Genomic DNA, 21,573 nt, shown 5'->3' with positions numbered 1-21,573 from the left:
ATAGGAGTGAAATTTCTGGGCCACATGGCAAATCTATGATTAAGATTTTGAAAACCTGTCAAACTTGACACTATTCCCTGATCCACAAACATGAGATGCCTTTCCATTTATTTAGGTCTTCTTTAATTTCTTTCAACAACGTTTTGTAGCTCTCAGTATATAAGTTCTTCATCTTTTTCATTAAATTGATTCCTAAGTATTTATTCTTTTTGATATTATTATAAATGGAATTTTCTTACTGTCACTTTTAGATCGGTCATTGCTAGTGTAGAAGTACAACTGATTGTTGTATATTGATGTTGTATCCTACAACCTTGTTGAACTTGTTTATAATTTCTAATAGTTTTTAGTGGATTCCTTAGGATTTTCTATATACAAGATCATGTCATCTGCATGGTTTTACTCCTTCCTTCCCAATCTGGAATTTTTTTTTCTTGTCTAACTGCCCTGGCTAGAACCACTACTGCAGTGTTGATTAGAAGTGGTAAGAACAGACATCTTTATCTTGTTCCTGTTCTTAGGGAGCAAACATTCAGTCTTTTACCACTACTAATGTTAGCTGTGGGCTCTTCATAGATGTCCTTTATTAGGTTGATTAGGATTATGGATTTTGCTGAAACATGTATTTAAATCATATGCTACCAGAGCAGTGTAGACTGTCACTTGGCTAGTGAGACTAGCCAAAAAATAAGCTTTCAAATCCACATGATTTTATCTTCTAACCTTGTTTTATTACGCATTTTGGTGGCAAAATTATATGATAATTGCATACCTCATCTGAAGCCTGGTCCTTTCAGTATCCGATTTTGGTACAGAGGTTTATGAAAACATACAAAATACCTGTCCAAAGCCAAGAAAAATTGAAAAGAATTCCAGCATTATTGGAATCTCTCAAAGAATATCAAACGGGATCCAATTCAAATTCCAAGAAAAAAAAGTTAAAAAATCTTTCTTTCTTCATTCCTATCCCATTCAGTCTCCCACAGGAACCCACAATTAAGGTCTTCTTTTTCCCCCATTCTCTGCCTTTCTGTATCCATTCATTATATCACAAATTGCCCATTTGTAAAACATAGGCCAGTCTATGCCTGCATTTAATTTGATAAAACATCTTAAACACAAATTTAATTAGTTGTTAAGATTTATAAATTAGGAAATGACACATAAAAATCTACATATCTGGGGCGCCTGGGTGGCTCAGAGGGTTAAGCCTCTGCCTTTGGCTTGGGTCATGATCCCAGGGTCCTGGGATCAAGCCCCACATTGGGGCTCTCTGTTCAGCAGGGAGCCTGCTTCCTCCTCTCTCTCTGTCTGCCTGCCTCTCTGCCTACTTGTGATCTCTGTCAAATAAATAAATAAAATCTTTAAAAAAAAATTTAAAAATTTACGTATCTGATTTCCCTTTAAAATTTTGAGTTTGGGGAAAAAAAATTGAGTTTGGCAAAATGTGGCCTGCACTTTACCACTAAATGGCAGTGAATAGTGGGTACCTCCTTCAAATATGACATGTCCTCGAATTTGCTGCAGTCTTTACCACTCCCTACTGTATTACACATAGCCAATTTTACTACTTATGATACAGGCTTAGCTTTTGTAGATACTGGGATTCATGACCTTTTAATGCCATCCTTTCCAATGTATATTAATCACACTCTCTCAGATTCCTTCTAGTTTTGCAACTTTTTCTATTTACTATACTGAGCAGTAAAACAAAATTTCTGAAGGATCCTTTGACAATTGTCTAGAGTCCAGAGATAAGCTGTGGCCTTTTGGGCTCTATAAACATATTAAAATTCCTGTGGAGATCTCTATCTGATGAAAAGGAGGGGGAAACTCAAACCAGGGGTTACACTAACTTTGTATATGGAAGACCGCTTTCAGGGAAGAAAAGCCCATCTCAGAGAGAGAATAAAAGGGAAAAGCCCTGGGCAGTCTGTGCCTATTGTTGTTATAAAAGTAGTGATTTACAATATTGGTCTTTCTGGAAAAAGGAAGAGGGAATGGAGAAAGGAAACAGATGTTACAGTAACATCAATGGGACCTATGAAAAGCAATTACAATGTCAATGACAACATAAATGATATACATACCTCAACTGATGAATTAAGAGCTGTTATTTTCTCTGGAAGTGGCTACTGGACTGTAGGGGGAAAAAAAAACTTGCACTTACTTCAGTCTGTTTCTTTACTCTGACCTTTAAATCTTTATTTGTATTTCTTAAAGACCTCAATTATCTTAGAATGACTGGGACAACTTTGCAGTATTTAACATTTACTACAATTAATCTTCTTTCTAAAGCAGGAGAACTCCCATCCTCTTCAATAGTGACAGATTCCATTAACAGGTCAACCTAAAAATAAGACTACAAAAATCAAAAGCTGCATTTGAAATACATGTATATATGGTTGGGTTTTTGGATTACATTTCAGTAATCCTCTACCTAACAAGAGAATGTAACAATATGTATATGATTCACAAAACCGAGTGAAGGCTAATTTCCTAAATATGGTTATATAATTGGCCTCAGTTTCTTTTTAGCCAATAATTGTTAAAAAGCAGATCTACTTAATAATAATAATTAATTTCTGATTGGTTACACTATTATGGTGTCAGATGGAACCCAACAATTTGGACCACAGAAGGTTAGTATATTAGACCTCTATGAATTCATTAAAAATAAATAAGAAAATTATATTTTATCATTTGTTCATTTGTGTTCTTATTTCCAGACTATTTGTTTTTTTTTCTTTAAGATGACCTATTTTTGAGAGAGAGAGAGAGAGAGAAGCACAAGTGGCACTGGAAGAGGGAAAAGGACAAGCAGACTCCTGGATGAACATAGGACTCGACATGGGGCTAGATTCTAGGACCCCAGATCATGACCTGAGCCAAAGTCAGATGCTCAACCAACTGAGCCACCTAGTGCCCAAGCTTATTTGTGAATATTTGATATGTGGGGCAAAGTAAACAATGTGTGTACTTAAACACATACATATGTAGGCTCACAACAGTTAATAATATGAAGTGCTCAGTTTGTCAACACAAAATGAGTAATCTTTTAGAGTTTCTCAAAGAAAGAAAGAGTTTTATTCCTTCTCAATTTAGGACAGCTGCCCAGATGCACAATCTTCATAAAGAAGACAGTGCTCCAGGGAAGGAACATTTAGTGAAGGATTATATACATTGTTTGCATAAAAAATTACAAATTATTAGATAAAAGACATTCCAGAAAGAAACAGACTTTATCTTAAGTTTAGTAGATGGAGGGCTATATGACCTTAATCTTACAGGAACCAGGGAAGGTGTTTTTGTTTTTGTTTGTTTGTTTTTTAACTCTTTTCTTTGTGTCTGAAAAGCTCCTTTTTAGGTTATTTATAAACAAAGCAGATGGACAATATGTGCTCAGGGCAGAGGTAGACCCCATGCTTTGAGATTTTTGCAGACTCTGGTAGATGTTAATGTATGCTTTCCCTGAGAACCCATGAGCGGACCCAGAAATACTAAAAGTTGAAAATGTCCCTTTATTTATAATTCTCACTAACATTGTCTCCTATAAAGCACCTTATAGTGCCTTGCCCCACCAACAGTTTGAGATTTAGAATACTGAACCATTTCCCACCCCCCAGCCCTGTTTTTAGCATACATTTGGCTAAAACTTACTGCTACACAACTGGCCACCACACCGGTTTTTGAAAACTCTAAAACAGCCTATCTCATTGGTTGCAAACACCAGGGACAACAAATGTGTAACAGGTAGTGACTTGCCCCATTTTTCCCGTCCCAGGCCATGTGCCCTGTTCCCCACTAGCAATCAAACGTGCATTGGATTTTGTTTCTAACAACAAATCCCCATGAACCTAGAAGTCCTCTACATGTACAAAGGAAACCCGAGCTTGTGAGAAAAAGGAGAATCCCTTCATTTAGGGCTCAAAGAACTAAAAAAGTCTCACCGGAAAGCTGAGCCTACAGAAACGGGAGCATAGTGTACTCAGAACTCTCCCCAATCATTGGACAACGGCCTTCGGGCCGCTCCTGCTGCTGTGCTTACGCTACCACTGCCGCCCTTCGTCCGGGGACTTTAGTTCATTCCCTCTATCTCTGCTCTCCTCCAGCTCTGCGCCCGACTTCCGCTCGAACTTCCCGCGCCGGGAGCCGGCCAATCACAAACGTTTTTCCTCGGGCCACGCCCCCCGCCTCCGGCTCCTGGAGCCGAGTCCAATTTCTCGTACACCCCTCCCTCCCTTACGCACGCTGCGCGCGGACGCCGGCCTCTGACGCCGTCGTCGCCCCGGCGCCGCGTCCCGCCCTGGCCGCTCCCGAGGACCGTTGGGCGGCCTGCCCAAGTCCCTCCTTCGGGACCTCCCCCCACCCCTGAACCGCTCTCGCGGCAGCGACCCATGTGGGAGTTCAGGCTCCTGCGGTCGCCGGCGCCGCTGCTGCTCCTCCTGCCGCAGCTCAGCCTCGGAATCGCCGCGTCCCGCTCGCAGGCCGAAACCATGAACCTGGGCGGCGGTGGCGGCGCGCGGTGCTCCTCCTCGGCGGAGGGGCGCCGGCCGCGGTGCCTGCAGCTGTCCACGGTGCCGGGAGCTGACCCGCAGCGCAGCAACGAGTTGCTCCTGCTGGCGGCGGAGACGGCGGGGGAGGGACCGGAACGGCGCGCCCTGTCTGGGGAGCGGGCGAAGGAGGAGCCGCAGCCAGCGCCCCAGCATCACGTTCTCTATTTCCCCGGGGATGTGCAGGTAACCTGGGGCCTGCCTGGACACCTGTTCCCTCCCCGTGTGCATATGCGAATTCCCTCAGTTTCTCCCTTGCACTAGTGCGGGGTTCCTCGCCTCCTCTGAACACACCCACACATGCGCTCACAGCGTGGCTCTTGAGTTACTCCACGAAATCCAAAACCGCCCCTGCCACGCCCCTGACCCTCTGCTTTTGCAGCCCCGGAGGGAAGGTGTCCTTGGAGGGTTACGACCGACCTCGGAAGAGCCAGCTGTTCGTCCGGGCTTGGGCGGGGGTGGGGGTGATTTTGAGACCAAACGAATGAGGCAGGCACGTGTGTGTTCATTCTCTAACTTGGTTTCTCCGAGGTGCGCGCGCATACATGTGTGTTAGGAGACGGGATGGCTCTCCGATTAGCGCGCAGTGTTCCGAAAACGCTGGCAGTAACTAAAAAGCAAACAAGTAAAAAAAAAATAAAATAAATTATAAGGGTATGACACTTTTAGTAACCCTAGAAAAGGCAAAGGGGGTGGGTGGAAGAAAAGGGTCATTAATTGCTAAGCATGTCAGTGCTTTGTGCTCACCTAAATTCTGTACTTTTGTATGTGATTTTATCTTTATTATTAATTTTATACCTTCAAATATTCGTGGATGTATTGTCCTGCAAAGCTGGGTCTTAATTTAGATCTTAATCCAAAACTCTGTTGCCTTATATGTTAGCCATTAGTTATATGTGGCTATTTAAATTAAATTAAAAAATCCAGTTCCTCAGTTGTACTAGCAGCATTTCAAGTGCTTACGAGCACCCGAGGTCTGTGTGTGCCCTAATGGACGGCACAGATACAGAGCATTTTCACAGAACATTTGGATCATCGCGGAAAGTTTTGTTGAGTAGTGCTGGTGTGGACAGGGAAAGCTCAAATGTGGCTAGATGTGTTTCTTATACCGTGAAACAGTATTAGTTTATTGTTTTTGAAAGTGTTGCTTGATAAAATGATACAGTTACAAACTTTGTGCCCTGTGTCCAATGATGATTAAGATATATGTAGTTTTTTTCTCTTGTTCTTAAAATAATTAACTGGGCTGATGGCTGATAACAACTATGAAAAAACTAGTATTTGGATTTAAGAGAAGGTACTTACTCAGTTAATGCTCTGTTGCTCAGTGTGGGAAAACAGGATGACATTACTCATGGCCACTTGCAGAGATCTGAGGAACAGCTCGGGTGTGCATCTGTAATGATGATGATGATGGTGATGATAGTAATGGTAACTAACCTTTATTGAGCACCTACTAAATGTTTATAAAGTGTGACAACCAGAATACAATGCAGGTCTAAAAAGTCTAAATATACTTAGAGTCCTATCTCCTTTTGTTTTGACATCATCCATTTCCTTATGTAGCCTGAGATTCCATTAGCTTTTTGGACAGTGATATAGTGTTTTATGCAGAGTATGAAGTGCTTTAAAAACCCAGGTCCTTTAAAGATAATGCATCAGAAGGCTTTGGCCAGATTGCCTAGGGTTGAACCCTGATTCTGCACTTTTTAGCTATGAATTCTCCGGCCAATTGCAGCTACCTCAACTATAAAATAGGATTAAGAATTTATAGAATATCAGTGAGGACTAAATATGTGAACACCTGATGAGTGACGGTTCCTTCTCATCTTTCTGATCACCTTTTTTATTGGGCTACCCTAGTGCTCAGTTTGTGGACTTTTCTCTTCTGCCTTTACTCCCTTAGTGATCTCTTGAGGCTTGTAATTTTACATTCTACCTGTACTCTGATGACCTTCAGCATTTGTGTATCTAGCCCATGTAGATTCCTGGAACCTTAGGCTTAACCTATTGCATGCTCAATATTTCCTTTTGGATAGTTAATAGATATCTCAAACTAAAATCTCTGGATCTTTGCTTTTAAATCTGTTCTTCCTTCAGTCTTCCTCATCTCAGTTAATGGAAATTCTTTTTTACTTGCTGAAGTTAGAAATCTTGAAGTTATCTGTCAGTAACCTCTCTTTCACACCTCATACCTCCATCAAAAAATAAAGTTGCTTCCCCTTCTAAGTCTTTCTGGAAGTGATCAGATGAGTCAGTTTAAAAGTAAGTCCAGTCATGCTACACCACTGCTCAAAACTCCGCAGTAGCTTCCCAAATCACTCAGAGTAAAAACCAGAGAATCTTGATGTTTTGAAGGGCTCTTTGCTGTCTTCACCTTTTCCCACTCTGTTGCTTTTCTGTCTCCTTTTTCTGTCTTACTCTGCCCTAGCAGCAGTATTCATATTTTTCGTGGTAGATACACGTTACCTCAGAAGCTTTGCACATACTGCCCCGAAAATCTTCCTGCAGATATCTCTAGGATTCATTACCTCACCTGTTTTGAGTCTGTTCAAAAGTTGCATTCACAGTGAGGCCTTTTCTGACCACCCTGTTTAGTAATCAGATGTATCCACAGGATCCCTGTCAGCTTTGCTCTTTTATTTTTACCCATTTCATTTACTGTATTATTCATTTTAGTTTTTGTCTGTCTTCCAGCACTACAGTATAAGCTTCATGTCTGTTTTTTTCACTAATATATCTGTGTGAATAGATACATGCCAGTGAATGGCATGTAGTAGGTGTTCAATATGTAACTTGTTGAATGAATGAATGAATATATGTAAGTTGTTTTGAGCAGTGCTCAAAGTGCTTGATAAATTTTGGCTATTATATGAAATGCTTTGGGCTCAGATTTCCTCATCTATATCTTTGTACTTGATATTTATGATCTTTGTGTTCATCCTTGTGAAATTTACTGTTAAATACAGCTCGTCTTATTAGTGTATCGAATCTTTTATAAAACCATTATTCTGGTTATATCATATATAGAGTAAATAAGCATACTTTGTGTATCTTTATTCTTAATTTGGAGAAATACTGAACAGAAGTGGGCCAAAAGAACTTTGTAGGGTACCATTAGAAGATTTACCTCACGTTAACACCAATTTATTATTTGGTATCAGTTAGATCTAGTTCTCTGTAATTTTAAATTTTAATTACCATTGCTTTCTCTCTCTCTCTCTCTCTTTTTTAAGATTTTATTTATTTATTTGGCAGACAGAGATGACAAGTAGGAAGAGAGACAGGCGGCGGAGGGACAGGCTCCCCACTGAGCAGAGAGACCGACGCGGGGCTCGATCCCAGGACCCTGGGATCATGACCCGAGCCGAAGGCAGAGGCTTTAACCCACTGAGCCACCCAGGCGCCCCTTACCATTGCTTTCTTGATGTCCCTTTTGCAATCATTTTTTTCTTGTTGTGTGTCCTTTTTTATTCTGTACTTGTGATTTTTTCATTTGAGTTAATAGGTGAGCTGAGAACATAGTAATTCATATTTCTTAAAGTACTTTGATTTTTTTAATCCATCAGTAATGATTTTGGAGGAGGGCAGTCAGGATTTTTTTAACTAGGTGCTTTCCAATTTTCTTGAGTTATCTTGCTTTTAAATAAAAGCCTCAGGATATAAAGTTATACATATCTCTCTTTTTTAAAGTGTAAGCTTACACTTTGATGAATTTTGACAGATGTTATAATTATGTAACCAGTGCTACAGTCATCTTATACAACATCTCCATCACCCTAAAAAGGACCCTTGTGCCCCACTTTTGTCTTTTTTCTCAGCCCCAGGCAACCAGTGACCTTTTTTTCACTATAGTTTTACCTTTTCTAGATTTTCATGAATTTGGAATCATAGTATGTGGTCTTGTGTCTGGCTTCTTTCACTAATATATAATGCTTTGAAATTCATTCTTACTGTTGCCTGTATCAATAATATGTTCCTTTTTATTGCTAAGTAGTTTTCTATGTATGGATATACAGTTTGTTTACTCGTTTAGCACTTGGTGAACATTTGGGTCATTTCCAGTTTTACCTTTAAAATTTTTTTGTTTTCCTAAAGGCTAGGGTATATAGATGATTGTGCCCTAAGTGTATGTCCTGGTGGGTAAGGACTCACTTCTCCTGTGTCATGCCTTTACTACTCACACTACTGCCACACTCATAACACTCCTGAAACCTAATATGTGGGTTTTTCCCCATACCAGGTAATGCTCCCTGACACCAGCTGGGTATCCCAGTACTTAATTCTGACAGTATCTACCCATGGTTATTGTCACATTTCACAAGTTAAGAGCTCAGTCCCACAAGACTGCCCCCCACTTCAGATGCCATTCGCAAGTCCCAGTTTGTCATCTGTGCTGCTGCTGACTGGCTATAAATTGGGATTGCCATGATGCCCTCCTTGGGTTCAGTTAATCTGCAAGAGTGACTCATAGAATTTAGGGAAACAGTGTGTTTACTATTTACCCACTTTCTATGAAAGGATGTGATAAAGAATACAGATGAATATCTAGATGGAAGAGATGCATACGGTATGTGGGAAGGGGTGTGGACCTTCCAAAGCTCACTCTCCGCGCTCCACTCTCCGCGCACCACTCTCCTAGCACCTCTTTGTGTTCACCAACCTAGACCTTAGTAGAACCCATACTTTGCGGATTTTTTTTTTCTAGGATACATCCATAATTTTATTACAAAATCATTCTTTTGGCATTAGTTGGTTACAGTGATAGCAAGATACTGTGAGTGTAACATAGCAGCTCTAATGTAACATTGCATTTCCTGCTCCCTGAACCCAAATTTAAGTTATCTTATATCCATTACATACAAGTTACCTGCGTTCATTAATGCTGCAAATCCTGATGCATAGTTCCTTTAGGGAGGAGCTGATGCTAAGGGATTAGAGTAAATGTTGGTAAGTCTACAAAAGTTCCTTCATGGGACTTTCTGTTTCTTCTCCCTCCCCCCAAATTACTTTGCTTTAGAATCAAATTACTAGTCTGAATAGCAGCAGGACCCAAGGAGCATCACACTTAGTTCTTGTTAAAAAGCAATTACCTGTGCAATGCATGTTTTACACCACAGTACTTTGCGGATTTTTTATGGAGGCTTCATTGCATAGTCACAGTCAATCATTAACTTCCATTTCCAGCCCCTCTTTGGAGAATGGAGAGTGGGACAGAAAGTTTCAAACTTCTAATCATGTCTTGGTCTTTCTGGTTGACCAGTTCCTATCCAGGAGCCCACCAAGAGTTACCTCATTAGAACAAAGATGTTCCTGTCACCCAGGAAATTCCAAGGGTTTTAGGAGCTCTGTGCCAGGAACAGGAGCAGATGAAAATATATGTATTCTATTATTTCACACTTGATCTTGTGCCCTGGGGCTTCCTGTGCTCTTGTCAGACAGCCTTCTTAGGCTGCATCCTGTTATAGTCCTTCTAGCTTGCCTACTTGGGATGTCTACTGTATGCTCAGCAGAGGTGCCCCTTCCTTCCTTTTTTCGGTGGAAGTACAGCTCATATCCAATATAGTTATCCTTGCTTTGCTGTAAGACTATTCCGCCTAGCTTGAAACTTAATCACGAATGTTTCCAAACTGTTGGAGACACATGCATGTCCAGTTTTTCTAAGAATCTTTTGTACCCTTACTTTAGAAGCAGTATGGGGTAGGCCTGTAACTTTTTGCAGGTCAGCAAGCATCTTCCTGTGAAATAAGCACCCCTTATTCTCTCCAAGAGATTCTTTTGCCACTTGCCTCACTGGTGATGAGAAGCATCATACCCCCGCCCCCCAAGCATTCTGCACTACAAGGCGAATAAGTACATTACATTCCCAATTGGGATGAAAATTCTCAAACGGAAATACTCTCTTTCTATTGTCTTACCCTCTTCTGTAGAGTGGCCCTGGGTAATAGCCAGAGTTCCAGAAACAGTTTTGGCCAGCTTTTATGAGTCCTAGGGGATGTCCTGTGTTTCTTTTTAGAATATGGGAGTATTTATCCACTGTTTTGAGATCTGGGTTTTGATACAACAGTGACAGTACTATTTTTATATTTTAGTGTACACAGTTCCTTAGTATAAATATTTTTCCCCTCTGATCATGTAACCTGGGGCTAATCAAAGAAAATATCAAGTTTTTAGATTACCTCCTATGTGGTAGAGGCTAAACTGAAAATTGTAGACTCTTGAGTTCATTTTGGCTCATTAACTAAATAACTATAATAGAAGTAACTATTTAGTTTCTAGCACCTCAGTCTCCTTAGCTATAAGAAGGATTTAGATGAGCCCTTTGAAATCTAAGTTCCTGTTTTAATTTTATATCACAAATATGAATGTGCAAAGGGCAGTAGCAGAATCCATAAAAAGTTAAATGATAGCCTTCTGGGAGTAAGTATTTTTTTAACATATATGACAAACTGTTAATATTAATGAGATTATGAACTGTTAAGAAGGACTTGAACATCCAACTGGGAAAATTTTAAAGGATATGAACAGAGGATTAATAAAAGAAAAAAAAAGAAAATTGCCAATAAACAACCAGCTTAGGAATCAAAACATGCAAATTAAATCAGAAGTAAAGTTTTATCATAGTAGTGAAGATTTTTAAAAAATTAATGCTAATAGTCAGTGTGGGTAATGTGGGTAAATTCTTGTATACTTCCAGTGAGATTGGAAATTGATATTAATCTTTTTGATGGGAAGTCTAAAAATTATGCATATCTATATTGATTGATTTGGAACCAAGCCTGTAATATATTATTAAGTGAAAACTATGTATAAGCTTGTTGAGGGAGAAGTAGGAATGCTGTCTTAAGTACATATTTACAAATGTGTATGTATACTGAAGAAAACTGGAATGCTAGAGTCAAATTTTAATAATGATTATTTCTAATTGATGGTTTTATGGATGGCTTTTCTGTCTTCCTTATACCTTTGTATATAAACTAGTTTTGTAGTTAGTATTACTTTCATTAGTTTTAAGATTTTTAATAGAAAAATATGTGTATTATTAAAAATTAAGTTTATTTAAGGTTATACATTGAAAAGTATAACCTTTTCATTCCAGTCTCTCCGGTCTCCCATTTCTCTTTCCCAAGGCTACCACTGTTGCTGATTTATGTGTTCTTCCACAGACATTCTGTGCTGATGCAAACTTTTTTTTTTAAGATTTATTTCTTTATTTGAGAGAGTGAGAGTGCACGCGCAAGCTTGCATGTACACGCGTGCCCACTCAGAGGACGTGGTACAGAAAAGGTGGAGCCTGACTTGGAGCTGATCTCAGGACCTGAAATCATGACCTGAGTGGAATCAAGACACGGACCCTCAACTGATGATCCACCGCGGTGCCCTACAAACTTTTTTTTTTTTTTTTTTTTAAAACACATAGCTTACAGGGTTTTTTTAGCCCTTATTTTACAATGCATATCAGTACTCGTAGACCTGCTTCATTCTTCTGAAACAGAAATAACCTTATACATGCTTATTTATTTATGCATATGTGCAAGTATATCACTGAGATAAATTCCTAGAAGTAGAATCACTAGGTCAAAAGAGAAGTACATGTAAAATTGTTCAACATAGATAGTATATGGCTGTTAGAAATAAAGGAAAATCACAACTCTGTTTCTCTTTCTCTCATACCCTATATCCAGTCAATCAGCAAATGCTGCTGACTCTACTTTCAAAATATAGTCAGAGTCTGACCACTTCTTACCACTTTAATTTCTACTACCACTCTTGTTCAAGCCGCCTTTTCTCGTCAGGATTATACTTCAGGAACCTTCTACTGGTCTTCCTGTTTCAGCTCCTGACCCTTCAACATAGGAGCAAGAGTAATCTTTCAAAACAAATTACATCAGCCCTGTGCTCTGCGCAAAGGCCAAAGTCCTCACACCTCCCCCTCTCCCCAACAATCTCTCTGGGCTTGGTGATTACTTTTTTTTTTTTTTTTTTAGATTTTCTTTATTTGACACACAGAGAGAGAAAGAGTGTACAGGCACAAGCAGTGGGGGCAGGCAGAGGGAGAGGGAAAAACAAGCTCCCCGCTGAGCAGAGAGCCTGATGCCCAGGCTCCATGACCTGAGCTGCAGGGATGCCTACAAACTTTTTTGTAGATTTATTTCTTTATTTGAGAGAGTGAGAGTTCTTTATTTGAGAGAGTAACAGACTGAGCCACCCGGGTGCCCCCACTTTCTTTTTGTTCATACCTCAGGAGCTACTCCAGTCTCACTGCTGTATCTTGGCTGTCCCAGACATGCTTCTGCTTCAGGCCTTGTGGTTCCTTATGCCTGAAATAGCATGACTGACTTGCTTGGTTCCTTCTGGTACTTCTTAGCTATGGTATTATTGGAGACCACCCTGAGTTTCATATAATCTTCTATCCTCTCCAAAACCTTGTATCTCTTTTGCCCTGCTTTTAAAAAAATTATACTCCATTGCATTTATTTATTTACTTTTATTTTATTTTTTTTTTCAGTGTTCCAAGATTCATTGTTCATGCACCACATCTGTTGCTCCATGCAATACGGGCCCTCCTTAATATCCACTACCAGGCTTACCCTTCCCCCACCACAGAACCCTCAGTTTGTTTCTCAGAGTCCACAGTCTCTCATGGTTTGTCTCCCCCTCCAATTTCCCCCAACTCACTTCTCCTTTCCATCTCCCCCATGTCCTTCAGGTTATTCCTTATGCTCCACAAGTAAGTGAAACCAAATGATAATTGACTTTCTAATTGACTTATTTCACTCAGCATAATCTCCTCCAGTCCCATCCGTGTTGATACAAAAGTTGGGTATTCATCCTTTCTGATGGAGGCATAATACTCCATAGTATATATGTATATATGGTATATAGATATGTATATATGGACCATATCTTCTTTATCCATTCATCTATTCAAGGGCATCTTGGTTCTTTCCACAGTTTGGTGACTGTGGCCATTGCTGCTATGAAAATTGGGGTACAGATGGCCCTTCTTTTCACTACATCTGTATCTTTGGGGTAAATACCCAGTAGTGCAATTGCAGGGTCATAGGGTAGCTCTATTTTTAATTTCTTGAGGAATCTCCACACTGTTCTCGAAAGTGGCTGCACCAACTTGCATTCCCACCAACAGTGTAAGAAGGTTCCCCTTTCTCTACATCCTCTCCAACATTTCCTGTTTACTGTCTTGTTGATTTTGGCCATTCTAACTGGTATAAGGTGGTATCTCAATGTGTTTTGTTTTGTTTTAAAGATTTATTTATTTGACAGAGAGAGAGATCACAAGTAGGCAGAGAGGCAGGTTGAGGGGTGGGGCGTTAAGCAGGCTCCTGCTGAGCAGAGAGCCAGATGCAGGCCTCGATCCCAGAACCCTGAGACCATGACCTGAGCTGAAGGCAGAGGCTTAACCCACTGAGCCACCCAGGTGCCCTCAATGTGGTTTTGATTTGAATCTCCCTGATTGCTAATGATGATGAACATTTTTTCATGTTTCTGTTAGCCATTTATATGTCTTTTTTGGAGAAGTGTCTGTTCATGTCTTCTGCCCATTTTTTGACATGATTATATCTTGTGTGTGTTGAGTTTGAGGAGTTCTTTATAGATCTTGGATATCAGCCCTTTGTCTGTAGTGTCATTTACCAATATCTGCTCCCATTCCGTGGGTTGCTTCTTTGTTGACGTTTCCTTTGCTGTGCAGAAGCTTTTGGTCTTGATGAAGTCCCAAAAGTTCATTTTCTCTTTTGTTTCCTTTGCCTTTGGAGACATGTCTTGAAAGAAGTTGCTGTGGCCAATGTGGAAGAGGTTATTGCCTATGTTCTCCTCTAAGACTTTGATAGATTCCTGCCTCACGTTGAGGTCTTTTATTCATTTCAAGTTTATCTTTGTGTATGGTGTAAGAGAATGGGTCGAGTTTCATTCTCCTAGTTGTCCAATTTTCCCAGCACCATTATTGAAGAGACTCTCTTTTTCCCACTGTATAGTTTTTCCTGCTTTGTTGAAGATTAGTTGACCATAGAGTTGAGGGTCCATATCTGGTCTCTCTACTCTGTTCCACAGGTCTGTGTGTCTGTTTTTGAGCAGGTGCCATGCTGTCTTGGTGATCACAGCTTTGTAGTAAAGCTTGAAATCAGGCAATGTGATGCCCCCAGTTTTATTTTTCTTTTTCAACATTTCCTTAGCAATTTGGGGTCTCTTCTGGTTCTATACAAATTTTAGGATTGTTTGTTCCAGCTCTTAGAAAAATGCTGGTGGAATTTTGACTGGGGTGGCATTGAAAGTATAGATTGCTCTAGGCAATATAGACATTTTAACAAACTCTCTCTTAGCAGATGACATGATTATATGGAAAACCCAAAAGATTCTACCCCCAAACTACTGGAACTCATATAGCAATTCAGTAATGTGGCAGAATATAAAATCAGTGTACAGAAATCAGTTGCTTTCTTATACACTAACTGTGAAAATATAGAAAGGGAAATTAGAGAATCGATTCCATTTACTATAGCACCAAGAACAATAAGATACCTGGGAATAAACCTAACCAAAGAGGTAAAAGATCTGTACTCAAGGAACTACGGAACATTCATGAAAGAAATTGAAGAAGACACAAAAAGATGGAAAAGCATTCCATGCTCATGGATTGGAAGAATAAGCATTGTTAAAATGTCTCCATGGCATTAATTACCATCTTAATATTTCGTGCTGTCTGTTAGCCACTTGTGGCTATCGATCACTTGAAATGCTAGTCTAATCAAGGAATTCAATTTTTAATTATATTTAAATTTAAGTCTAAAAACTGATAGTTCAGTTCCTAAAAAACTTTTAAGTATATTTGAACAACTTGGATATGTGAATCTTTTTCAACTGTAAATTTTATGAAATCTAAATTCAGATCCAGTAGTTCCAATGAAAATTTACCATTCAAATTGAGATGTGCTTTAAGTATAAACACACACAGGATTTCAAAGACTTAGAAAAAGAAATATGATAATCTCTCATTGGTTTTTTTACATTGGTTACGTGTTTAAATTATAATATTTTGATATATTGGGCTCAATAACACATTATTCAAAGTAGTTTCACCTGTTAACTTCTTACTTTGTAAAATGTAGCTACTTGAAAATTTTATGTGGATCATGCTATATTTCTGTTGGACAGAGTTGCTCTGTTTACTTTGTATCTCTGTACTAGAATGTAAGCTAGAATGTTTACTTTGTATCTCTGTACTAGAACGTAAGCTCTGTGGGGGTAGGGGTGTAGTCTGTTCTGATCCATACCCAATCAGTATGTATCCAGTAAATCTCATAGAATAAATTTGAATGATCTTCCCCCTTTTAAAAATAGCTGCTGTGAATAAAACTAGAAAGGAAAAAAACTTATATGCATATCCTAGAACCTATATAAAAAGTTATTAATATATATAGAATGCTCCTAAATAAATACGATCCAAATAAAAAAGGTCCAAAGTTATGAACAGACACAAATAGAAATCCAGGTGGCTAATAAATATATAAACAAATTACAACGTCATTCAAATCTTCAGTAGGTCCAAATTAGAATAAGCTATCCTTTGCATAAGAAATTGAAGGAAGATCTAAGAATTTTACATACCTCTCTGGAAGATAGCGTTGTAGTCTGTATAACTAATCTTAAATTACGAGTATTCTTTGACCCAGTTTTTCCATTTCCAGGATTTATTTTTATTTATTTATTTTTAAAAGATGTTATTTATTTACAGAGAGAGCGCTGGGGAAGGGCCAGAGGGAGGGAATCTCAGGCAGGCTGCCCACCCACCACAGAGCCCATGCAGGGCTTGATCTCATGACTCTGAGATGATAACGGCACCAAAATCAAGAGTCCAGCACTTAACTGACTTAACTGACTGAGCCACTCAGGCGCCCCATATCCAGTAATTTATTTTTATTGATGTAATCATAGATGCATAAAAAGATTTTTCTAGAATGTTCATTGCAGTTTTGCACACTTTTGACCCTTGAACAATTTAGGGTCTAGGGGCACTGACTCCCACACAGATGAAAGTCTACATGTTACTTTTGATTCCCCCAAATCTTAACTACCTGACAGCCCGTTGTCTACTGGAAGCCATTCTCATAATGTAAACAGTCAATTAACATATATTTTGTATGTTCTATGTATCATATACTTTATTCTTAAAGTAACATTTTTCTTAAAATATTATTATGCAGGCACCTGGCTGGCTTAGTTTGGTGGAGCATGGGACTCTTGATCTCAGGGTTGTGGGTTCAAGCCCCACACTGGGTGCAAAGATTGTTTAAAAATAAAATCTTAAAAAAAATGTTATTAAGAAAATCATAAGAGAAAATACATTTACAGTATTATGATTACTTATAGGAAAAAACTCACTTGTAAGTGATTTGCACAGTTCAAAGCCATGTTCTTCAAGGGTCAACTGTAAATATCAAAATTAAAATCAAACTTAGCATTTAGGTTGTTAGAGTAATCCAGAAGGGAGGGTTCAGGATAGCAGCTTTAATGGGAAAGTATGTTAAAGTTCTGGATTGGTCGAAAGTTTGTTTAATAAACCAGGGTCCTGGGATCAAGCTCCACGTCAGGCTTCCTGCTCATTGGGGAGCCTGCTTCTCTCTCCCCCTGCTCTTACATTCTCTCTCTCATTCCTTCTCAAAAAAAAAAAAAAAAAAAGAAAAACTTAAAAAGTAATAAACCAATTTTTATTTTCAGTTAATGTGTTAAGAATAGGAGATTGTATGTATACTAAATAAAATTAATTTTAAAATATAATCCTTTTAAAGTAAGTTTTATTTTTAAATTTCTACTGTTTAGCTATATCTTATATATCTTTTGACAGGTTATAAGGATTTTAGGTTTAAACTAAAGAAATTATTTGTTTAGAGTCTTATTATCAGAAAGTAATGATGGATTTATAGTTTCCATTTCTAGTACATTAACCATTGGTCATATAACATCCCAATTTCCTCCACAATAAAAATAGGAAACTATTCTGTGGAAATAATTTTATATAAATGTGTATTTAATGCTTGTTTCATCTTTCTTACCTTTCAGAATTACCATGAAATTATGACTCGTCATCCTGAGAATTATCAGTGGGAAAACTGGAGTCTAGAAAATGTTGCCACCATTTTAGCCCACCGGTTCCCCAATAGTTATATTTGGGTGATAAAGTGTTCCCGAATGCATTTGCACAAATTCAGCTGCTATGACAATTTTGTGAAAAGTAATATGTTTGGTGCTCCAGAACACAATACTGACTTTGGAGCTTTTAAGCACCTTTATATGTTATTAGTTAATGCTTTTAACTTAAGTCAGAACAGTTTGTTATCAAAGAAGAATGTGAAAGATTTGAATAAGGACTCCAGAGCATCTAATTGCAGATCCAGTTCTTCTCACACTACTAATGGTTGCCAGGGAGAAAAAGAGAGGACCTGTGAAAAATCTGATGAGTCCACCGTGAGTTTTTACCCACCATCACTAAATGGTGCTTCTTTTACTTTGATTGGATTCAGTAAAGGTTGTGTTGTTTTGAATCAATTGCTTTTTGAGTTAAAAGAAGCCAAGAAAGACAAGAACATAGATGCTTTTATCAAAAGCATAAGAACAATGTACTGGCTGGATGGCGGTCATTCTGGAGGAAGCAATACTTGGGTTACTTATCCAGAAGTCTTGAAAGAATTTGCACAAACAGGGATTATTGTTCATACCCATGTAACACCTTACCAAGTATGTGATCCAATGAGATCTTGGATTGGAAAGGAGCACAAAAAATTTGTTCAGATTCTTGGAGATTTTGGTATGCAGGTGACTAGCCAAATTCATTTTGCAAAGGAAGCTCCTTCCATAGAGAATCACTTCAGGGTTCATGAAGTATTTTGAGACTACAAGAATATTAATGTACGTGTTCAGTGGAAGAGTAAAAGCACTTTGAGTGTTATAAATTCAGATAATGAGATATAATTCATAGATGCACTGTCAGGTTTTTTTTGGGGGGGGTGGGGGGAGGAAGCACACATTCCTAAAATGAGTGTAATGTGCAATAGTATTCCTTGCTTGTGAATGTGAAGTTTTTACTTCAGAATCGGTTAGAAGTAGTTCATTTGCAAAGTAAAAGATGGTTTGTGATGATCCTAAAAGGAGGATCATCCTTAAGAATGAAAGTTATGATATAGTCCTTAGAAAAGGTAATGAAAGTTGTTATTGTTGGAAGTAGTTTATTTTCTGAGTGCTGTTTGGAACTAATTTTGGTGACACTAACAGTAACTAGTTATTTGGCACTCAAAACTCCATTTCTCGTCAAATAAAGCAAAGGCACACTGATGTTTTCCCTAATTTTAGAATTAACTATACCCTGCCTCTTATGTTTTATAAACTCCTAGTCATTCTTTAATGTGCCACCAAGAGTTTTTTTCTTAGGAGTCAAAATATATTTGTTTCCAAATTTCCAAGAACATGCAGTAGTGTATAGTTGGTTTTTAAAATCATTACACTTAAGGACTATGGCTTAATTTTTGACAACTTTTAGATATTTTGGATTTCTTGACTCTTGGCCAAAAACCAGTGTTTTTGAAAAATTGTTTTAAATTGAATGTAATTAGGTATATTGGGTAAAAATACGCTACAGATTTTTATCAAATTGGTCTTTTGAAAGAGATCAGCTTAGGTGAAATAAATGTGTAACACTTTATTTGTTACTGCTCTATTGAAAAGGAGACAGATTCTATAGATCTAAGGCAGTGTTTCTCCAGAAGCATGATTTTATCTGCCAAAAGAAAGCAGCTCTCTTTGGCCAAAATGCAAAATTATATTGCTATAAGAAAAGTTACAGGGAAAGTTTGAAGACACAAATGATTTAATTTTGGCTCAAAAACTGAATTTGCTTAACACTGCTACATAATTTGGGTGAGGTTTCCTTCTGCTTGTTTTTCTTGACCTAGATAAATACATTTTGAGAAACTAAGATCTAATGAATGTCAACCAACATTGATAGCTGTGTGATTACAATAAAAGGTAAACACTATATTAATAATAATTAGCTTTTCAGGTCATGAAATAATTAAGCAGGGAAGTAACATTGCTGCTTTCAGACTGAAAAAAAAAAAAAAGACACTGAAGCTTAATATCTTAATAACCCAGAGGACCTAAATTTATAAAATATAGAATTAAAATGTTAATCTCTTGGTTTCTTCCCAGAATTATATTTTAATGACTCTATAATACATTCCAAATATTCAGACTTATAAGAATTCTTACTCACCAAATGCTTAAAAATAACAACCCTTAATTCTATAAAGTACAGAATAGTATCTCAATTTTTTTAAGGACAAGTTAGTTTATATTGCTTCAGTTTCTTTAAATACCTGTTTCTTTTGAGACCAAAAATTACCAACAAGGAGACAAATCCTGATGCTAGCATTTTATTACCTAAACCTAAAGTACCATGCCTGGATGGCTTCTTTCAGTATTTAATAATCCTTGGTTAAATTCATGTGAATCTAATGTTAAATAGCTAAGGTAGCGAATGCACTAATGGGGGGAGGGCAGGAAAGGCACTTATTTTTATAGGGTTAACTAAAATGGAAGAAGTAGGACTTTTTGCAGAAGAGTTCACTGAAAAAATCTGAGGTATTTAAAAATCTGCGTTCTTTAGCTATCTTGTCATGTGACTGCTTACATTTGTCTGTCCAATGGATATGAAGAATAACTCACTGGACACCTGGAACCGCCACTGCGGCAAAGTGAGAGTGTTGAAAGTAGAAGTCTTTTCTTGAATGAAAATATATTCCAGTTGATCCATCTTCAAATAGTTTAAGACTTCAAATTTGTCTTCTCTACATTTGTTTAAAACTATTGTAAATGTTAGTGTATCCTTCTGGACTGTGCCTTTGTGTTTGTGTCAAGAGAGTCAACTGAGAAGTCCTACAGATAATGTGAAAGTTGTTACCGCCACAGCATGAATGTACAATTGTATTAAATTTAATCCGGAGAAGTCTGTTTGGATGTGCTTTATGTTACCAGATTTGTTAAAACTTCAGATTGTTACTTGGAAGGAAGCTATTTCTTTCCACTTTGCCAGTTTAGGTTTGTGTATGTTTTCATTAACCCTCCATGTTTTTTCATATGAGCAACTTTGAACCTTTCCTTGCAAAAATACATTTCTTCTCACCTTTAAATTGTCCCACAAAAATTCACTTTATTTCCATTTCTTCTTTTAAATTTCTTGGGAGAAAAAAAAATTGCTCAAAAATAAGTTTTTTCCTTTTATGTGCTAATCCTTTCAGGTATCTGTATTCCTTTTGCTGTCATTAAGAGACTTAGTTAGAATATGGTGTGGTCTGTTTTTCATTTCATTCATCTAATATCTAAGCACCTACCAAAGGTAAGAAAGATCTAGACACAGACAAAACAGTCCCAAGCATTTGAGTTTAGAAATGTGTAATAGACTAAGGCTTAAAAGTGAAAATATGAAACAAAAGATAGTATTCTTAAAAGAACTATTCTGTTAGACTTCATTAAAGGCTTTTAAGAGAAACATGTTTTAGAGGATAAGATATATATAGATAAATAGACCTTATCTGTAAATTCAGGTTGGTCTTTACAAAGGCAGAGACCCAGCAGCTCTTAGTGGTAGAGATGTGCGGTCACTTAAGGATGGTCATTTTAGTATCCCATTTAATGGAATTTAAAAAAAAAAAAAAGAATACAACTTAGGTGTATTTAAAACACCCAAATAGTCATGGACTACATGCTTGAAATAAGACTTTAAGGTGGTATGAGGGATATGTGGGTGACTGGCAATCTACATTAGTTCCTCCTCACTGCATTTTAGCACTGGAGGAAGGAGTCACAGCAGCACAGTTCCAACTCCATCCAGACCTGCATTCCAGCTTTCTGCGGGTTCCTTTTTTTTTTTGTCAACTTCTTAGATGTCTGTTGGCAACTTTAGATAGGTGAGAGAAAAGACTCCCTACTAAGGTTCTTTCCAAATGTTCAC

General features: G+C 38.0%; 1 protein-coding gene across 1 annotated transcript; it reads left to right on the top strand.

The window, feature by feature from the left end:
* The first annotated feature begins 4,281 nt into the window (after nucleotides 1-4,281).
* CUNH2orf69 (chromosome unknown C2orf69 homolog) lies at nucleotides 4,282-20,563 on the top strand. Its single transcript, XM_032860140.1, has 2 exons — nucleotides 4,282-4,739; nucleotides 17,631-20,563. The coding sequence occupies exons 1-2, from the start codon at nucleotides 4,398-4,400 to the stop codon at nucleotides 18,456-18,458; spliced, it is 1,170 nt and encodes a 389-aa protein (XP_032716031.1). The 5' UTR covers nucleotides 4,282-4,397; the 3' UTR covers nucleotides 18,459-20,563.
* Nucleotides 20,564-21,573: the final 1,010 nt, after the last annotated feature.

The sequence above is a fragment of the Lontra canadensis genome, unplaced genomic scaffold (genome assembly GCF_010015895.1).
Source record: "Lontra canadensis isolate GAN:19392208 unplaced genomic scaffold, GSC_riverotter_1.0 scaffold18, whole genome shotgun sequence".
Taxonomy (NCBI): Eukaryota; Metazoa; Chordata; class Mammalia; order Carnivora; family Mustelidae; genus Lontra; species Lontra canadensis.
This window is presented reverse-complemented; position numbering and strand designations above follow the sequence as displayed.

Bases quoted from the DNA above. Each gene is read 5' to 3' on its own strand.
- CUNH2orf69 (XM_032860140.1), top strand. From the start codon at position 4,398: ATGTGGGAGTTCAGGCTCCTGCGGTCGCCGGCGCCGCTGCTGCTCCTC. The intron at 4,740-17,630 runs GTAACCTGGGGC...CTTACCTTTCAG, and splicing joins ATTTCCCCGGGGATGTGCAG to AATTACCATGAAATTATGAC.